Below are 16,550 nucleotides of genomic sequence, written 5' to 3'. Positions count from 1 at the left end.
CTGTCCTTACCCTTTCTGTAGTCTCAGGAGGCCTAAACTTCTCTGACTGGGCACACCAGTGGGTCTCCACATACTGCTTCAAGATAACTGATGCCAGCTGTGAAGAGAATAAGCCAAGAAGTACAGCAGAAAAAGACTTTTCACACATAACCACATATATAGCTTGATGCATTTGAATCATACCTAATCTAGTATAAAATCATAGGTTATTTATAAATTGGCCTTATTCTTTCTCTTTCTCATAAGCAAATTTTATTACCAAGGAAAAGGAAATTACTCATAAATTGGCCCAGTCTGGACTTACCTGACGGATTGCCAGTGCTCCCTGGGGATCAACGGTCAGCTCTGCCAAGTGAACACCAAATTCTGAAAGAGAAAGCTTTACTGTGAGTTTAACAGCATCAAGAAAGTCCTAGCAATTTAAGCTCCAAACCCCGATACCATAAAAAGATTTCATAAAGAAAGTTATCCACTGCTTCTAAAAGTGCTTATAACTGTTCAGATTGATTTCTTCAGATAAGAGAAACAAGCCGGCCTGCAGGGAACAGTTCTTCACAAGGAGCAGTTCCAGTACCCTTATTTTCTCCAATCACTGCATGGCATCTTCCAGCCACCTTCTCTTCCAAGATAGAAACATCTTCCTCCAGATGAATGAATGTAGTAACTAAGTAAAAACTGGGGCTTTGTAACCCAAGGAAAATTTAAAAGGTGAAGATGCAGGAGGTGCCCAGATAATACTTTGCCATAAGAAGGGATAAACCTGAGTCATTTATAGGAAAATGGATGCACCTTGAGACCACAATGTTAAGTGAAATAAATCAGACACACAAGCTTAAGTATTGCATGGTTTCTCTTATGAGAAACCCAAAGCTTAGATAATTAAAGGGTAAAATAAATAATAGGAAATAGGGATATAAATCTTTTGCAAAAGGGAAGGTGATCAAGAGACTTGGGGTAGGGGGATAAAAACATAATTAAAATGTGTTATATCCATGTATCAACTCCCTACGAGGATGTAATCATTATGTACCTCAAACATGTACCAATAAAAATGTAAAAAAGGAATTTCCCAGATATACACTACCAGTTACAAGACAATGAAATCTAAAACCTGGCTTCAAGAGTATTATTTCTTTTTTTCTTTCTTTTCGGTACTGGGAATCAAATTCAGGGACTCACAATTGCCAGGCAGATACTGTGCTGCTGAGCTTCATCCCTGGCCCTCAACAGTCTTATTTCTATAAAATTTCTTTCTTTCTTTTTTTTTTTTGTACCAGGGATTGAACTCAGAACCTTGTGCTTGAGAGGCAGGTGCCGGAACCACTGAACTAAACCCCAGGCTTATTTCTAAAAATATAAGTGTTGATAATTTCCATCAAGCAAAATACAAATAGTAATTTTGAGCTGCATATTATGCCTCCAAGCAGGAATGATCAGCCTGTTGTTACTCTCTACCTGGAGGTAGCTATGATTAGTTTGGTTAAGAGAACAAGCCCTGGATTTTGGTTAGTTGAGGTTCAAATTCTGAAACTACCATGTCTGTCCTTGGGCAAGTTTTCTTCCTTCGAAATACCAGTTTCCTGGTCGACAAAATGATAATAGTATCTCTATATTAAGCAATCCTATGAGAACTGAATGAAATAATACATGTAAACTGCTTAGCATAATTACTGCCACATACTAAAAAAAATGTAAGAAAAAGTTATCAGTGTTATAATCAGAACTTTTTTTTTTGTACCGGGGATCAAACTTGGGACCTTGCACTTGCGAGGCAGGCTCCAGAACCACTGAGCTAAATCCCTGCCCCAATCAGAACATTTTTGTAAGTACTGACCAGTTATTTGGTAGAATGTGTTTCAATTTGAGTTTGCCTGAAATTTCCTCATGTTTAGATTGAAATTAAGCATTTTTACCAAGAATACCAGCAAGTTGCTGCCTGCCTTGAAAGCAGAAGGTCCCAAAGTTCGATCCCCGGTACCAAAAAAAAAAAAAGAAAAAAGAATACCAGCAAGTGATGCTGTGTTCTCAGAGGATCACATCAGGTAGTAATGTTGATAAATTGTATTACTGCTACTGTTAACCTTGATTACTTGATGTGAGGTCTGCTTTTTCTCCACCATAAAGATACTGTTTTTCTCTTTGATAAAAATTTTGGGAGATATTTTGAAATTATGCTACTATCCTACTTCTTTTCAAACTCTTGCCTACTGATTTTGTTTTTTAATATTTATTAGTACACGTGTGTAGTACACAATGTTTACATTCCTTGTGTGGAGCTGGTGCATGTACATAACACATCTTCATTCCTTCTCTCATGTCCTTTCCCTTCCCTCCCTCCACTGCTCAATCCCGTTCCTTTTTTGGGGGGGGCGGGGGGCTGGGTTGCACTACATGTTTATACGCCTTGTGTGGAGTAGTAGATGGAATGTGTTATGCACATGCATCACCCAGTGATTTTGGTATCTGTATGCGAACGCTGTGTGCAATGACTATTACAGTGTTTGCTTAAGGGTGATGCTGTTCTTTATTCTCCTCACTTAGTAATTGGAATTCTTCTGTAAGAACTGTCCCTTTTTCTGTATTCAATTATTTATTTAAAAAAAATTTTTTTTCATACCGGGGATTGAACTCAGGACCTTGGACTTGCAAGGCAGGAGGCAGCACCACTGAGCTAAATCCCCAGCCCCTTCAATTATTTATTTATGCCTGTATGGACTCATAAGTACCTATTTTATTCTATGTGTTTTAATCCAATAATATCATTATTTATTTTGTTGTCCACATTGTTCCAGCTTTGGCCATTAGAACTCCTTCCAGTTGGCTCCTGGGTAGTTATATTCATACGCCCCATCCTTTTTCTAGAACTTTTCATATATTACAAGATATTCTAGGCTCATGTTGTATCTTCTATGCCCAGGCCCCAGAAGCAACTTCTCCCAAAAGCATCAATGTTCTTTTAGTGGAGAATAACTAGGTTAGTTAGAAACCAACATGTGGGCTCTACATACGTACATTTCTACTGGGGTGTCATTACTCCCAACCCTTTCAGAGACCAGAGCTGGGACATACAGTATCCCTACATATCTGCCTATCACACTGATATCTCAGATGCTAACCCATTAACTCAAAGTTCACTCTATTCTTCTCTCTTTCTTATTTGTAATTTCCTTCTCTGACAGTGACAAACTTGGTTCTCATCATCTACAATAAATTTATTTATTTTTGTGGTACTAGAGATTGAACTAGACATTGTACATTCCCCAGCTCTTTTTATTTTGAGACAGGATATTGCTAAATTGCTAAATTACCCAGGCTGGGCTCAAGTTTGCAATCCTTCTGCCTCAGTCTCACAGTGCTGGGATTACAGGCATTCACCCTCATGGCAAGCCTGAATTTACTTATTTGTTCAATCTTAGAAAATTACAGAACTATAACACACACATATCCTTGTGAGAAAAAGATCTATTAAGGGAAATACAATTTTTTTTCTGGTACTGGGAATCAAACTCAGGATTCGAGTGCTTGTGCTTGCCAGGTAGGCACAGAGCCACTGAACTACATCCCCGGGCTGGAAACATAATTTCTGTTCAGTTTTTTTTAACTTTAGGCAATAAGCAGTCAAATACTAATTTCCCAAAGTTACTAGGGCTAGTTGCTTCTTCCTCAGCATCTAATTTTATGTTATTAACTTGTAATAAAGTTATTTCATTTGTTACTACTCGTATCATTGGGTTCTCCATATTTTTGAATTTTAATTATTTAATTTTGGGAGGTGTATATGAAACAATACTATGATTCTGAGAGTCAAAGCTGTACAAAAAGGCATTCCCAAGAAGCACTGCCCCTTCTTCATCCCTATTAACTTGTTCTCAATACTTTCTTCTTCCCACCCCACCTCTTAACCACCGACTCGGTGAAGGTAGGTAATCAGTCAGTTTCTGATTTATCCTTCCTATATTTCTTTCACACAAGCAAGCATGTGTGGGAGTTTTTGTTATTGTTTTGTTTTGAGACAAGGTTTCACTAGGCTGGTCTTGAACTCCTGCAAAAGTGATGCCCTTATATCAGCTTCCTAAGTAGCTGGGACTACAAGCATATGCTACCATGGCCTGGCTCATGTGTATTTTCTTATATCCCCTTCTTGCTTACATGCAAAGTAACATATTATAAACACTCTTTAGCACTTCCTTTTTTTCTCCTAGTTAACATTATATCATGGAAATTACTCCAAATCAGTTCATAGCTTTCTCATTCTTTATTACAGTTGCATAACATATCATAGAAATGTACCACACTTTTTTCAACTACTCTCCTCTAAATGGGCAGTTCACATTTTCTTATGGTTGAAGGTGATACCTTCAGATCACATTCTCAGAAGCAGAGTTGTGGTTTAAGAGGTACAATGTGTAATATTACTGGATGTGGTCAAATTTCCCTCCAGAAGGATTGCACTAATTCGTACTCACACCAGCAAGATCCAAGAGTATTTTTTAGGGCTGGGGGTATAGCTTAGTGGCAGAATGCTTGCCTAACACGAGTGAGGCCCTAGCTTGGATCCCCAGCACCATATATTAAGTGTTTCTCCAATTTTGTCAACAGAAATGTGCTACCACTTTTTAAATTTTTGTCAGTCTGGCAGATGAGAAATGACATTTCAATATTGTTTTAATTTGTATTTCTCCAATCACAAGTGTGTTTAACCTTTTTTTTTTTTTTTTTTTTAATGTCTGACTATAATGAGAAAATCTTTTCTGGAGGAGGATGGTTGTATATCCATGCCGTTCTCCAACCCCTCAACAGTAGTCTTTGAGGGTTTTGGTCCTTTGTTCCCTAAGAGTTGTTGGTAGGGGCAGTGGTACTTGTACTTCAAAATTGCTGGGTGGAGGGCAGGAGGACTGAAACATGAAGATTCCAAGTTCAAGGCCAGCCTAGGCAATTCAGCAAGACCTTATCTCAAAATAAAATCTAAAAGGGCTGGAGATATAGCTCAGTGTAACATATTTGTCTACTGTACTTAGTTTTATCCCCACTATTGGAGGAAAAAAAATTCTGTATACTGTGTATCCACTGTATTATCCTTTTGTCTGTGGTACTATATATATTGTGAGAAAAAAATTCTCACATGTAGTTTTTTCTGCCTTTTTTTGCTATTCAAGTTGTAAAACAATTTTTAAGTAGTCAAATTTATGAATCTTTTATTTTATTGCAACTGGCTTTTGAGGCTTAAGTTAGAAAGTTTTTCTCTATGTTTAAAGTTAAAGAGATGGGCCAGGGATATAGCTCAGTGGTGCTGCACGGGCCTGGCAAGCACAAGGTCCTGAGTTCAATTCTGGGTAGCGGAAAAAGAAAATTTAATTTAAAGAGAAATTAGTACTTGAATGGTTTCAATTTCCCAATCCATTTAGGTTTTTAAAAATATGACATGGGATATAGATATAATTCTAAATGGGTATAGAGCTGTCCCAGAACTCTATTAAAAACTCCATCTTTAAGCCAAGCATGGTGGTGCACACCTGTAATCTCAGCATTCGAGGAGGGTGAGGATAGCAAGTTTGAGCCCAGCCTAGCAACTTAGTGAGATCCTGTCTCAAAATGAAAAATGAAAAACGGCTGTGTGAAGGCCCTTTTATGAAGGCTGGGTTTAATCCCAATACTGGTGTGTGTGTGTGTATTCATGTTTACCTCTGATGATCTGAGATTTCTCCTGTATCTGCACAGACTGAGTATCCTTTACCCAAAATGACTGGTACCAGAGGTATTTCAGATTTGTTTTGGACTTTGGAATATCCGCATGTATGTAACAGGATATCTTAGCCATAGGACCCAAGCTTAAACACAAAATTCATTTATGTTTCATACAAGCCTCACACAAGTAGCCTGAAGGTAATTTTATACAATACTTTTAGTGTGCTTGCATTAAAAACTTTCTTGAGGCTGTCTTTCTGTGTCACCCAGGTTGGCCTCATACTCCTAACATCCCCCTGCAAGCACATCCATGGCTGGGGTGACAGGTGTGTGCTACCACACCCAGCAGTGTGCTGGCATTTTGACTGTGACTCATCATGTAGATCAGGTGTGGTATTTCCACTTGTGGAATCATTTTGGCATTCAGTAAGTTTTGGATTTGGGGACATTTCAGATTTTCATATTTAGGAATGCTCAAGCTGTACTCAATTTCTACAGGTACTTCTGTCTATTTCTGGACTTTCTAGTTACATTTCTGTTTACAGAACGTGTCTCTAGTACGTACATGTGCCATTGCCACATCAATAGAAAAATCAATTTTAATTTTAGAGGCTTTATATAATGCTTCAATGTCTGTAGAACTAGTCCCTTCTTATAGTTTTCCCTCTTCAGTGTTTTTGGAGTTATTATTCAAGCTTTTTTTAAAATATGAACTTTAGAATCACTTATCTAGTTCATCTATAAAGCTGAATTGTCCTATCCAGTGAGAGTAAGTCTTTCCATTTGTTCACATCTAGTTTCAAGTCCTTCAGGAATGTTTTAAAAGTATCTTTTAATAAATTCTTGCCATTTCCTGTAACACTACAAAGTATTTTCTTGTTACTGTTGTAAATAGTTTTGGCATTTAAAAAACTGTTAGATCGCTAACCTTTTATTGTTTGTATATATGAAACCTATTGATTTTTGTACAAGTCCTGATATTTTACTGAATTCTTAGATTGACCTCCCACCCTCTAACCACCTTCCTTTTTATTTTCTTTCTTTTGTGGGACTGGGCATGGAACCCAGGGACATTCTACCACTGAGCTACATCCTCAGCCCTTGGGGCCGGGGATATAGCTCAGTGGTTTCGCCGCCTGCTGTGCAAGCCCAAGGACCCGAGTTTGATCACAGGTACCAAAAAAAAAAAAAAAAAGTCTCAGCCCTGTCTGTCTGTCTATCTAAATTTTAAGACAGGCACTTACTAAACTTGCTCAGGCTGGTCTGCAATCCTCTTGCCTCAGCCTCCCAAGTAGCTGGGTTACAGGCATGTACAACATCTGGCTTAATTTATTCCTAATCCATTTATGCCTAGTGTTCCACTTCTGGAATGCCACAAACAATGGAATATTATAAAAATTCTTGTTTCTTAAATTTGCCTAGGTAACATACATGAATTTCATGCAAAAAATAAAAAAATTGCAACCTGCATAAATGGGTTAATATGCCTGTATTTTAAGATGCAGTGTTTGGTACATTCCTATGGCATTTATCATTTCCCTCAGGAAAGAAAGGGATTTTTTTCTCTTTTTTTATAAAACCACCACAAAATATGCCATATTCTTTCTAAAACATGCATTGAATGATTAAATTTCAACACTTAAAACTTATACAATTACTCCCTATTGATACTGAAAACCATTCTCAAGATTAGTCTGCCCAGTTTAGACTCTAGTATAATCTATATACCTATATGAAACAAACAGGTGTTACAACCCAAAGATATGAAAGTCAACTTTCAAAATGGACTCTTAAAACACAGATGAGTCACATAGTTTAAGAGGACCTCTTAGATACCCACATTCAAATTTAAGGAAAAAAGTACTTTAAATGCACAGGTAAAATCCATTTTGAAAAGGAGAAAAATACTAGTAAGGGCATTCACACTTCTTTACTGTGATAACAGATGTTAATTGCATGGCCTCAAGTCTGCTCAAAATGTCTCTGTTTACCAGGCCTGGACTCACGGAACACTGTGAACCAATTCTGGTGTGACTTACATACCTTCCATCAGAATCATCTACAAAGACTATTCGGGACATATAGTATTTTTTTAAAGACACTATTTAAATAATTTTTGCATGAACCACTATAATGTGGGTTTTTAATGTTCCTGGCAAGAGCAGTTGTTGGATCATCACTACTGGGACAAAGTAAAATGAGATCAAAATAAGCAAAGCTTCCAATCATACAGTATGAAAAAGATACTGAGAAATGAGACTTTTTGAGAAGGGTTTAAACCTTGAATTTGGGCTATAAAGCCTAAACAAATGTGAATAGCTATCCATCCTTCCAGTGAAAGCACTGGTAAGAGTTTTAGTGGAATACAGAGGCTCATAGAAGAGAAAAGGAACCATACATTTTCCATCAGTTCACAGTGGCACCAATCAAAGGCGTCCCAAGAACATGAGCAGAAGACCAAGCAAACTTTACACATAGAGCCTGTCAGTTTGGGCTCTTTGTCATCAACTAGAGAACTGCAAGGCTACTCTTTTTGGAGAAAAGCTTAGTGTTCTTCTCCCTATCTGTGCCAGAAGGTGGCCCTCTGGTGATGATCATAAGAGCTAGAGCTCTTCTCTCTTAACTATCAAAGACCGCCCCCCCCATTCCACTACTACCTTGCTTCCAATATCACCAAGACTGGTGAAGTACAGTAAGAGTAAGAGATCCTCAGAAGAGTAAGAACAATGTGGGCCCAGAAGCTTAAGTCAACCAGGAATCTGCACCTACAAGTACTTTAAAATGGATTTTCTCTAAGACTTTATTTCCTTCACATAAGTAAGCAGTCTGAAAGTTCAACTAATGAGTGTCTGCATAAAAGTCTTACTGGAAAAAAAAAATCTTTCAAAAATACCACTATTTTTTTCATCATTAACTAAAGACAAATTTTTAAAAGTAGAACAGAATAGATTTTCTTCTCTATAGGTACCCAGCATTTCAAAAATGGAAATCTTAAAAATTTAAAGAGTCCATCTGGATTAAGCTATAGGTGGATATGAGGGGAAACATAAATTACTCTTTTATTCAACTCAATTTATTCTGCCTAGACCATATGTCCATTAAAAGTAAAGGAATATCTATCACCGTAAAAAGGTATCCTATTCATAAAATTTACATAAAAGTTAACAAAGAATTGTTTCCAAGGAGTGACAGTGGTAGTATGGTGTCAATGGTAAATTCTGCTAAAAAACTAACACAAAGAAAGACAGAAAAAATCCTAATGCTAGGGTTGGGGATTTAGCTCAGTGGCACTGAGCCTGCCTGGCAAATGCAAGGTCCTGAGTTTGATCCCCGGTACCAAAAAAAATGCTAATGCTCTCTGCCTATGTTAAATCTGACCAACACAGTTTCACCTATTCACGGCTGATCTCTGTCAAGTAGTAAAAACTCTAAAGATTTTCACTTAACTCTATACGTTATGCCTGATATGGTGGTGCATGCCTGTAATCCCAGCACTCAGGAGGCTGAGGCAGGAGGACTTTGGTGAATTTGAGGCCATCCTGGGCTAGTGAGTTGAAAGGCCACCCTGGAGGTACACAGCAATATCCTGTCTCATAAAACAAAAACAAAACAAAACCCAAAAAATACATAATATTTTTTGAAGAAATACAACTAAGTTTAAAAATTAAAAAAAGAAATACAACTGAATACATCTTTTTAAAAAAAGAACTTTTGTGTATGTTACTGCATATGTACTGGAGTTCTAGTTTCACTGATTAGTTTAATATAACTTCTTTGAAAGACATGTAAGATAGCTGAATAATTTACTTTGAGATAATTAAGGCAGGGAAAATATAATACTGACATACATAGCCATTTTATCTTGTTTTGCTTGGAAAGGATCAATTAAGATTCAATCTATGAAGTTGATTTAAAAGGGAATACTCCCAAGAGGTTCTACGAAGTTAGCTTTTTAAAGCCATTTTTGTTAGGAAATTTAATTTCTCTATTTCCCTTTTCAAGATGAAATAAGGACAGACCTATTCTGTTCATCTAGATTTTCACCTTCACTCTAGCTTCTTGATTATACCTTTACTTTTCATTTTCTAGTCTCATTCATTTTTAAAAATTATTTTAATTATTTTTTTCTCTAGTTCATTCGTTAAACTAGACTCATTTTCTAGTCTTTTAGTCCTTTGCTTACTTCTCTTATTATCCTTGCTCCCCTTCTTTCCTTTCGCCCCACTTGGTGAAAACAGTATCTATTCTAAACTTTGGCACAGAAAGGAAAATTCAAAGGAGAGCATGAAAGGTTAAGGATCAGCTAAGAAATTATGCTACTGGTCTTATGGGTGTCTTATAGAGACATAAGACTTGGCAGTGCTTTGCCAGTCAACTATTCAGAAGAATTGTGAACAGGGGTTATTTGGAGGACAGAATTTCCATTAGACCTCTGGAGAAGCCCATTTCTCATGGGGGTTTGTAAGCACCACAAAACCATAGCTGAAAGGAGAAAGAAAACTCCACCACTGGCCTTTTTCCGAGCGTGGCCGCCTTCCGCTCGGCTCAGTGCCCGCCACATGCCCAGGAGTGTGTCTGGATCCTTGAAGCGCTCCCTTCACAGGTGGACAGTGCTTACGCTATACTGCAAGAGAGCCAGAAAAGTGCCCATGAGAATCAGAAAGTAAACTTGCAGCCAGCAGGATCATCTTTCTAGGCATCGAAGATGGGGAAATCAACCTAGACATCTGGGCAGCATCTGAATGCCAGGAAAGGTGAAGGAGAGACAATCCCCCTAACCTCTGGCTCAACCTAACAGTGGGAGAAGAGAAGAAAAAACATTTTTTTTTTGTGACCTAACCGCTGAGAACAAGACAGAAAAGACTGAGCTGGAAAGATAGCTCAGTGGTAGAGTATCTGCCTAGCATGTACAAGTAGCTGAATTCAATTCTGAGCACACACAAAAAAAAGACTAAGTAAGGTCAAATGATGGGGAAAAATAGCTTCATTTCTAATAGACAAAAAGAAATAATTAAAGGAAGAAAATGACCTAGGGTATAAATCTAGTTATATTAGAAAGTCTGTGCTACTGGTGGTGGTTTAGCAAATTACAGCTTATAATGAAAGTAACTCATCCCAACACTTAGGTGATGCTCTTCTTAGAGAAAAGTAGAAGAAAAAGAAGTGAACTTCATTTTGAAACGTAAAAAATAAAGAACAAATGCATCAAAAACAAAGAGATGACATTCTCAAAAATCATGATCTTACTATAAGTGAAACAAACAAACAAACAAAAAATAAAGCAGATGAAGCTGAGTAGAGCAAATTAAGACTGAGGCAAGAGACCTTTGCCAGTTGACAACCTGTGTAGTCTTTAATTACTATGACTATAAGATGCTTGATGTGGTGCTGTTAATAATAAAATAGAACATACTAACAAATCAGAAAGTTTTTAGTTTTATCCTATTTAGGTAGAACTAAGTATCTGCAAATTCTGCTGATCAAAATTCAAAATCTCAACCCTCCTAAAAAAATGAAAGGTAATAATTATCTGCTGAATATTTCAGCACAGGAACTTCCAAATCTTCAAGTGCTGTTCTTTTCAATTCAGGATAGGACTGCTGTCATGTCTGCTTTTTTTTTGGTACCGGGGATCGAACTCCGATCCTTGAGCTTGTGCAGCAGGCAGCGAAACCACTGAGCTAAATCCCCGGCCCTCATGTCTCCTTATCTAATTAACCTTGATATAGACTTTATTCACAGAAGTTAGTTGGGTTTCCTGAGATCCAGCTGACTATGGAAAATGGCAAGCACGGGAATTTAAGAAAATCATTCTAGGAGACCAGGCGGATGAAATAAACTATCTCAATCCTTCTCAGATTGACATGCTATATGAGTCAGGTGCATCTTTCACATATATACACTCCACTGGCTTAAAAGATCAGGTACTCATTCTGGAAAATGTGGTAATTACAGTAATTGTGGGCAAGTTATTTCTCAGAAGATATCAACAGGCAGACTAAATGATCAGGATATATTTCAGGCCTGGCAATTCCATTTTCTAAGATAACTTCTTCTTAAAATCCCATCTGTGGTACAATTTGACAAAAGCATGTCAGTTTCTGTCCTTTTAAGCAGGAACTGACAATTATACGTGCCCTTCCCCTACTTACGGATTTTTTCCACTTAATCTTCAAGACCAGGGTTATCAGTGACAGCCAAGGAAGGTGGCACAACTTTTTGGCAAAGGAAACCAACCAGTTAATCTTTTTTTGCCAAGTGTCTCACTATATAGTTTAGGCTGGCCTTGAATTCCTATGTAGTCCCCAGGCTGGCCTTGAACTTTTGATGATCCTTCTGCTTCAGCCTCCAAAGTGCTGGGATTACAGGTGTGCACCACCACCAGGCTAGAGTGGTTAATCTTTTTTTGGTACCAGGGATCGAACACAGGTCCTTGTGCTTTCAAGGCAGGCAGCGGAACCACTGAGCTAAATCCCCAGCCTAGACTGGTTAATCTTAAGGACCAGATGGGGCAAGTCTCTTATATGAGGCAATAATAAATGGCTTATAAAGTGTGGTTGTTTAAGAGGATTAGATCTGGCTGTCATCTGACCCTGCACCCTATGGAAACAAAAAATATTTTTAAAACTACCAGAACACAAATAATAATAGATAACAACTCCCCAAATTCTCATTAACTTCAAGTCTTAAGAAAGAATGTTTCCTAAGGCCAGAAAGCAAGGTTCATTCTAGGGGAGCAAAACTAAAATGTAAAGCAATTACAAGAATGAAAAATCATTTATTCACTCATTTGCAAGAAAGACTCATCACCTTGGCCTCAAGGCCTTCTAATAGCAGGCACAATATCCTGCCAGCTTCAGCAGGCCAAAGAATTTGCTAAAACCTAGCCAGGGGGTGTGTGTGTGTGTGTGTGTGTGTGTGTGTGTGTGTGTGTGTGTGTGTGTGTGTGTGTGTGTGTGTGTGTCTGTGTGTGTGTGTGTGTGTGTGTGTGCTATCTTTTCATGTAAAGAATGTGTGTGTGTGTGTGCGCTATCTTTTCATGTAAAGAAGAGCTATGGCTGGTGTAGCACAACCTATGTTCAGAAAACATCTGAGACGGCCCCCCCCAATAAAACATCTGAGAGTCAGACAGAATACTGTGTAAGATGGGAGGTACTCAGGACCCAATCGCAAAGAAAACTTGTTAAAGCCCACAAAAGAGAAGGATACTCTAAGAAATGAACCACCATCATCCACTAAAAACAGGCACAAAAGGGGGTAATCTTTAGTTTTTGACAAACATAAGAAACTAGCCTATTTTAAAGACTCAGGCAGCCTCTAAAAGGCCCAATGCACTACACTCAACTCCAGAGACTTGATCCAACCTTGGAACCACATCCTAAACCTGACTCATATGCCTCACTACTAGACCACCAATATCAGGTTACTGTATCAAACCCTTTCCATACCCACAGCATACCACATAAGCACATTACCAGGAAGTTATGAGAGAGGCAGAAGAGGTGAGGAGGAATCCATCTATTTCCTGCCACTGGCCTAGACCAAATTTCTGCACTTTTGAAATTTAGATTTCAAGACCCAAAAAGATAAAAAAGTGGGAGACCAGAACTTCAAGAAGACTTCAAGAAGTTATGATTGGCTTTGCTTAAATGAGAACAAGGATCTGACTGGAGCTGAAGAAGAGATCAGAGCCAATGTGGTGTTGCTGGACAGTTTAAACCAAGGTCCACCTTTCCTAAGTATCAGACGTACATGTGGGGCACCAGAAACACCGGGTATGATTCTGGGAAGGTTTAGTTACAATCAATTTGCATCAGACCATCAACTATATTCATAGAGCAAATTAAATCTGATGAGGTTTCTTTGTTCCATTATTCTTCCTTCTTCATACCCAGGGGAGGCAGAGACATTAGTGTGAATAAAGGAATTTTACCCAGGAGGCTATAAACACCCTTCAGATCAATTTATGCATGGCTTTCAAATAGCTTTCGTGTTCACAATGGTTCCTCCTCTTGTAGGGTCTGATATTTTATAGAAGAGAATATAAAACTAAATTTAAGAGAGATTCTGTCTTCATTTCCTTCGAAAATACGTCCAGTAAGAGAGTTAACTCAAGGTTTTGAGTGAGATTAGTCAGACCACAGACGGTTTCTCCTATTTCTGAAGAGGCCTAAATTGAAGGAGTAGTGCAAATACTCTCTTTGAGTTGGGGGGTTCTGAGGACTTTGGAGTTCAGTGAAGCTCTGACCAGATGTGTTTCTTATGTAGAGATCAAGATTTTCCCTTCTCCTGTTGTGGGATTAAACTGTTCTTCGTAAAGTGGCTATAGTGAACTTGATGAAAGCCAACTCAGCTGGAAATTAACAGAGAATCTCAAACCAGTAGTTTATTTCCTTCTCCATCACTTTAAAGCACATAATAGGATGGGGACAAAGAATCAAAAACAAAGGAAGATCGGCTGCTTCGCAAAGAAATGCACACAGGGGTATTTAATAATTGCAAATCACTCTGAAAATAAACGGGGAGTACCATCAAGAAGATGAAGCAACCGTATATGCATTTAACTTAATCTTTGGGAAGACACGAAGTGTTTAAACCAGCCAGTTTAAAATTCAGAGGCAGAAACTTGTTTGATGACACCCACTAAGCCTCGATAGTTGCCTTCCCAAGGCCCTACGCTCTCGCCACTAATAGCTTCCCGTACTTTAATCCCACTACAACCGGGCTGAAGAGAACCCCACATGGCCCTGATTCTAAATTCAAACAATATTTCCCAGACAGCGCGACACCCACAGCACGGAGCCGAGCTCCATCTCTGTCCTCTGCAGATACCAGGCTCCATCGATCCTTTCAAGTCTCCACCCTCCCGTTCCCCCCGAGGCTCCACCTCCCCAGACCCTCTCCCAGCAGACGCGCCTCCCCTCTCTGGGACTTCCATGGCCACCAGCGACACCAACCTCTCTCTTCCTATTCCACTCCGAGGGGCCCAGTTCTCCAGGGCCTCAAGCTCCCCATGTGCCCTGCCAGTCCCGAGCTGCGGTCAGCGGACTGTGCGGCCGGCCGAGGTCCGAGCCCTCCTCGTGACGGTCCCTCTTTACTCACCCTCTGTCACCTCCAGCACCTTAATCTGTTCCTCGGCAGCCGCCCGCACCTCCTGCACTGGGGACAGGATCCCAGTGAGCGTATCCACCAACGCCTCCTTCAATCCCTGTGCCACTGGACCCGGCAACCCGGAGGCCGCACCAGCTGCCGCCGATGCCGCCATCTTTTCTCCCCTCAACCTGCCAGCCCCGCGGCCGGGACCCGCCACGGTATGACGGCTCCCGCTCAAGGCCAATCCGCGAAGCCGCGCCTGCGCACGAGTGTCCGCGGGAGCCGCCAGGGGCGGGGAATGGATGTAGCCGCCCGAGATAGCGCCTCCTGCTGTCTAAACGAAAGCTACATCTTTGTCGGCCAAGAGCACTTGGGATTTACGCGAAAACGGAGACCCAGAGAGGCCTGGGCTTTCCTAAAGTGGTGCAGTAACGTCAGCAGTCTCAATGAGAATAAATACCGTGATATATGACTTTAGACTCATGGGTCTTTCAGATATAAGATACTGTGTTAGGAGAGACGAGGTGAAGTGGAAATGGATATAGCAGGCTTTAAGGAGAGGGATGTGGGTCGGAAATAGCATCTATTTTAAATCAACCTCTTTTTTTTCTCCCAAACACTGAAAAAAAACTTGGTCAGTTGGTTCTCCTCATTTCTTAGCCTCAGGAATCTAAAGATGGAGGGAAAAGAAACTTAAACGAACAGGGGAGAGAAGTATCGCCTCAGGGGAAGGTTCAGACCCTTGGATTTCCAGCCCGGTGAGTCCAACCTCAAGATGGCCAAGTGGCTGGGGAGGGAGCTCACCTGGATGTGAAAAGGTGTTTCTCCCAGAGCGATACTTTATGTGCCTATTTTACTATGAATCCTGTTAGCTGAGAATTATAAAGTTTTTTCTCGTATAAATTATGGCTGGGAGTGGCGGGGGGCGGGGACCAAGAGTGGCTGTCAGGGGCTGGTCATGAGAAATAGTCCAAAATATAGACACCACTCTTCTGGAGCAGGTGGAGGAGATCAGAGCCGGGGGTTAGAAATGCAGTACAGTTGCAAGCATGTAGTGGCAGAAAGGATGGAATAGCATGTATTGTTGGAGCAAAAAAGGGAAGAGGTATATCTTAATTAGCTGTTTGGGTTTAGTGCATTAGAAGTAGTTCCCAGAAACATTTAGGTACTCTTATTCCCAAGTGGCAAAGGAAACCAGGTAGCAATTCCTAAGACAGTTCCAAATCTGTGGATGATAAATGGGTTAATAATTAAAGACTTTAGGGCTGAAGACTTAGCTCAGTGGTTCTGGCGCCTGCCTCACAAGCTCAAGGACCTGAGTTCAATCCCTGGTACCAAAAAAAAAAATGAAGATTTTAAAATTTTAGAATTCTTGCAAAAGAATACTTTTTTTTTTTTTAGTACTGGGGATCGAACTTGGGTCCTCGCGCTTGCGCAGTAGGCGGTGAAACCACTGAGCTAAATTCCCAGCCCAAGAATACTTTGATATATTTTGAGCAATGCTGTCAATACATTTGTCACTATCCATGTTAGGAGGGTAGAGGTGGCTTCTCTTACAACACTTTAAGAGAAAACACTGCTTCTTGGGCCTACAGTTCCACAATGGAGAATAGAAGTCATATTTCCCCTCTTCCAGTGGCCAAGAGAAGCTGAATATCATTAGAACAGCTTCATTTCTTAGGGGTCAATTCACTTTTACCTCAAAAAGGAAACTTAGGTTTGTCCAGAAGGTGGTATGTTTTCAGACTTTGTGGCAGTGGATGGAGGACTCA

At 39.7% G+C, this 16,550-nt stretch overlaps 1 protein-coding gene across 6 annotated transcripts in view; it reads right to left on the bottom strand.

Moving 5' to 3' along the window:
• Positions 1-15,015, bottom strand: part of Ipo9 (importin 9) — a 47,853-nt gene extending 32,838 nt beyond the window's left edge. For 2 of the 6 annotated variants that reach the window (XR_002388509.2, XM_004862233.4), the window contains exons 1-3: positions 14,788-15,011; positions 305-366; positions 11-97 (exon numbers count right to left, since the gene is read on the bottom strand). Coding sequence is in view for 3 of the 6 variants with exons in the window: in XM_004862233.4 (XP_004862290.1) it covers positions 11-97; positions 305-366; positions 14,788-14,950 (312 nt within the window). In the remaining 3 variants the exon portion in view is untranslated. Of the gene's footprint in view, positions 1-10; positions 98-304; positions 367-10,198; positions 10,310-14,787 lie in introns of all 6 variants that reach the window. The other 4 variants (XM_021242190.2, XM_021242191.2, XM_087194157.1 and 1 more) reach the window with 3 other exon arrangements.
• Positions 15,016-16,550: the final 1,535 nt, after the last annotated feature.

This window comes from Heterocephalus glaber, unplaced genomic scaffold (genome assembly GCF_053883595.1).
Source record: "Heterocephalus glaber isolate CG9 unplaced genomic scaffold, H.glaber_assembly_v1.0 deba00001600, whole genome shotgun sequence".
Classification (NCBI taxonomy): domain Eukaryota; kingdom Metazoa; phylum Chordata; class Mammalia; order Rodentia; family Bathyergidae; genus Heterocephalus; species Heterocephalus glaber.
Note: the sequence above shows the minus strand (reverse complement) of the source record. Positions and strands in the feature narration are given on the sequence as shown.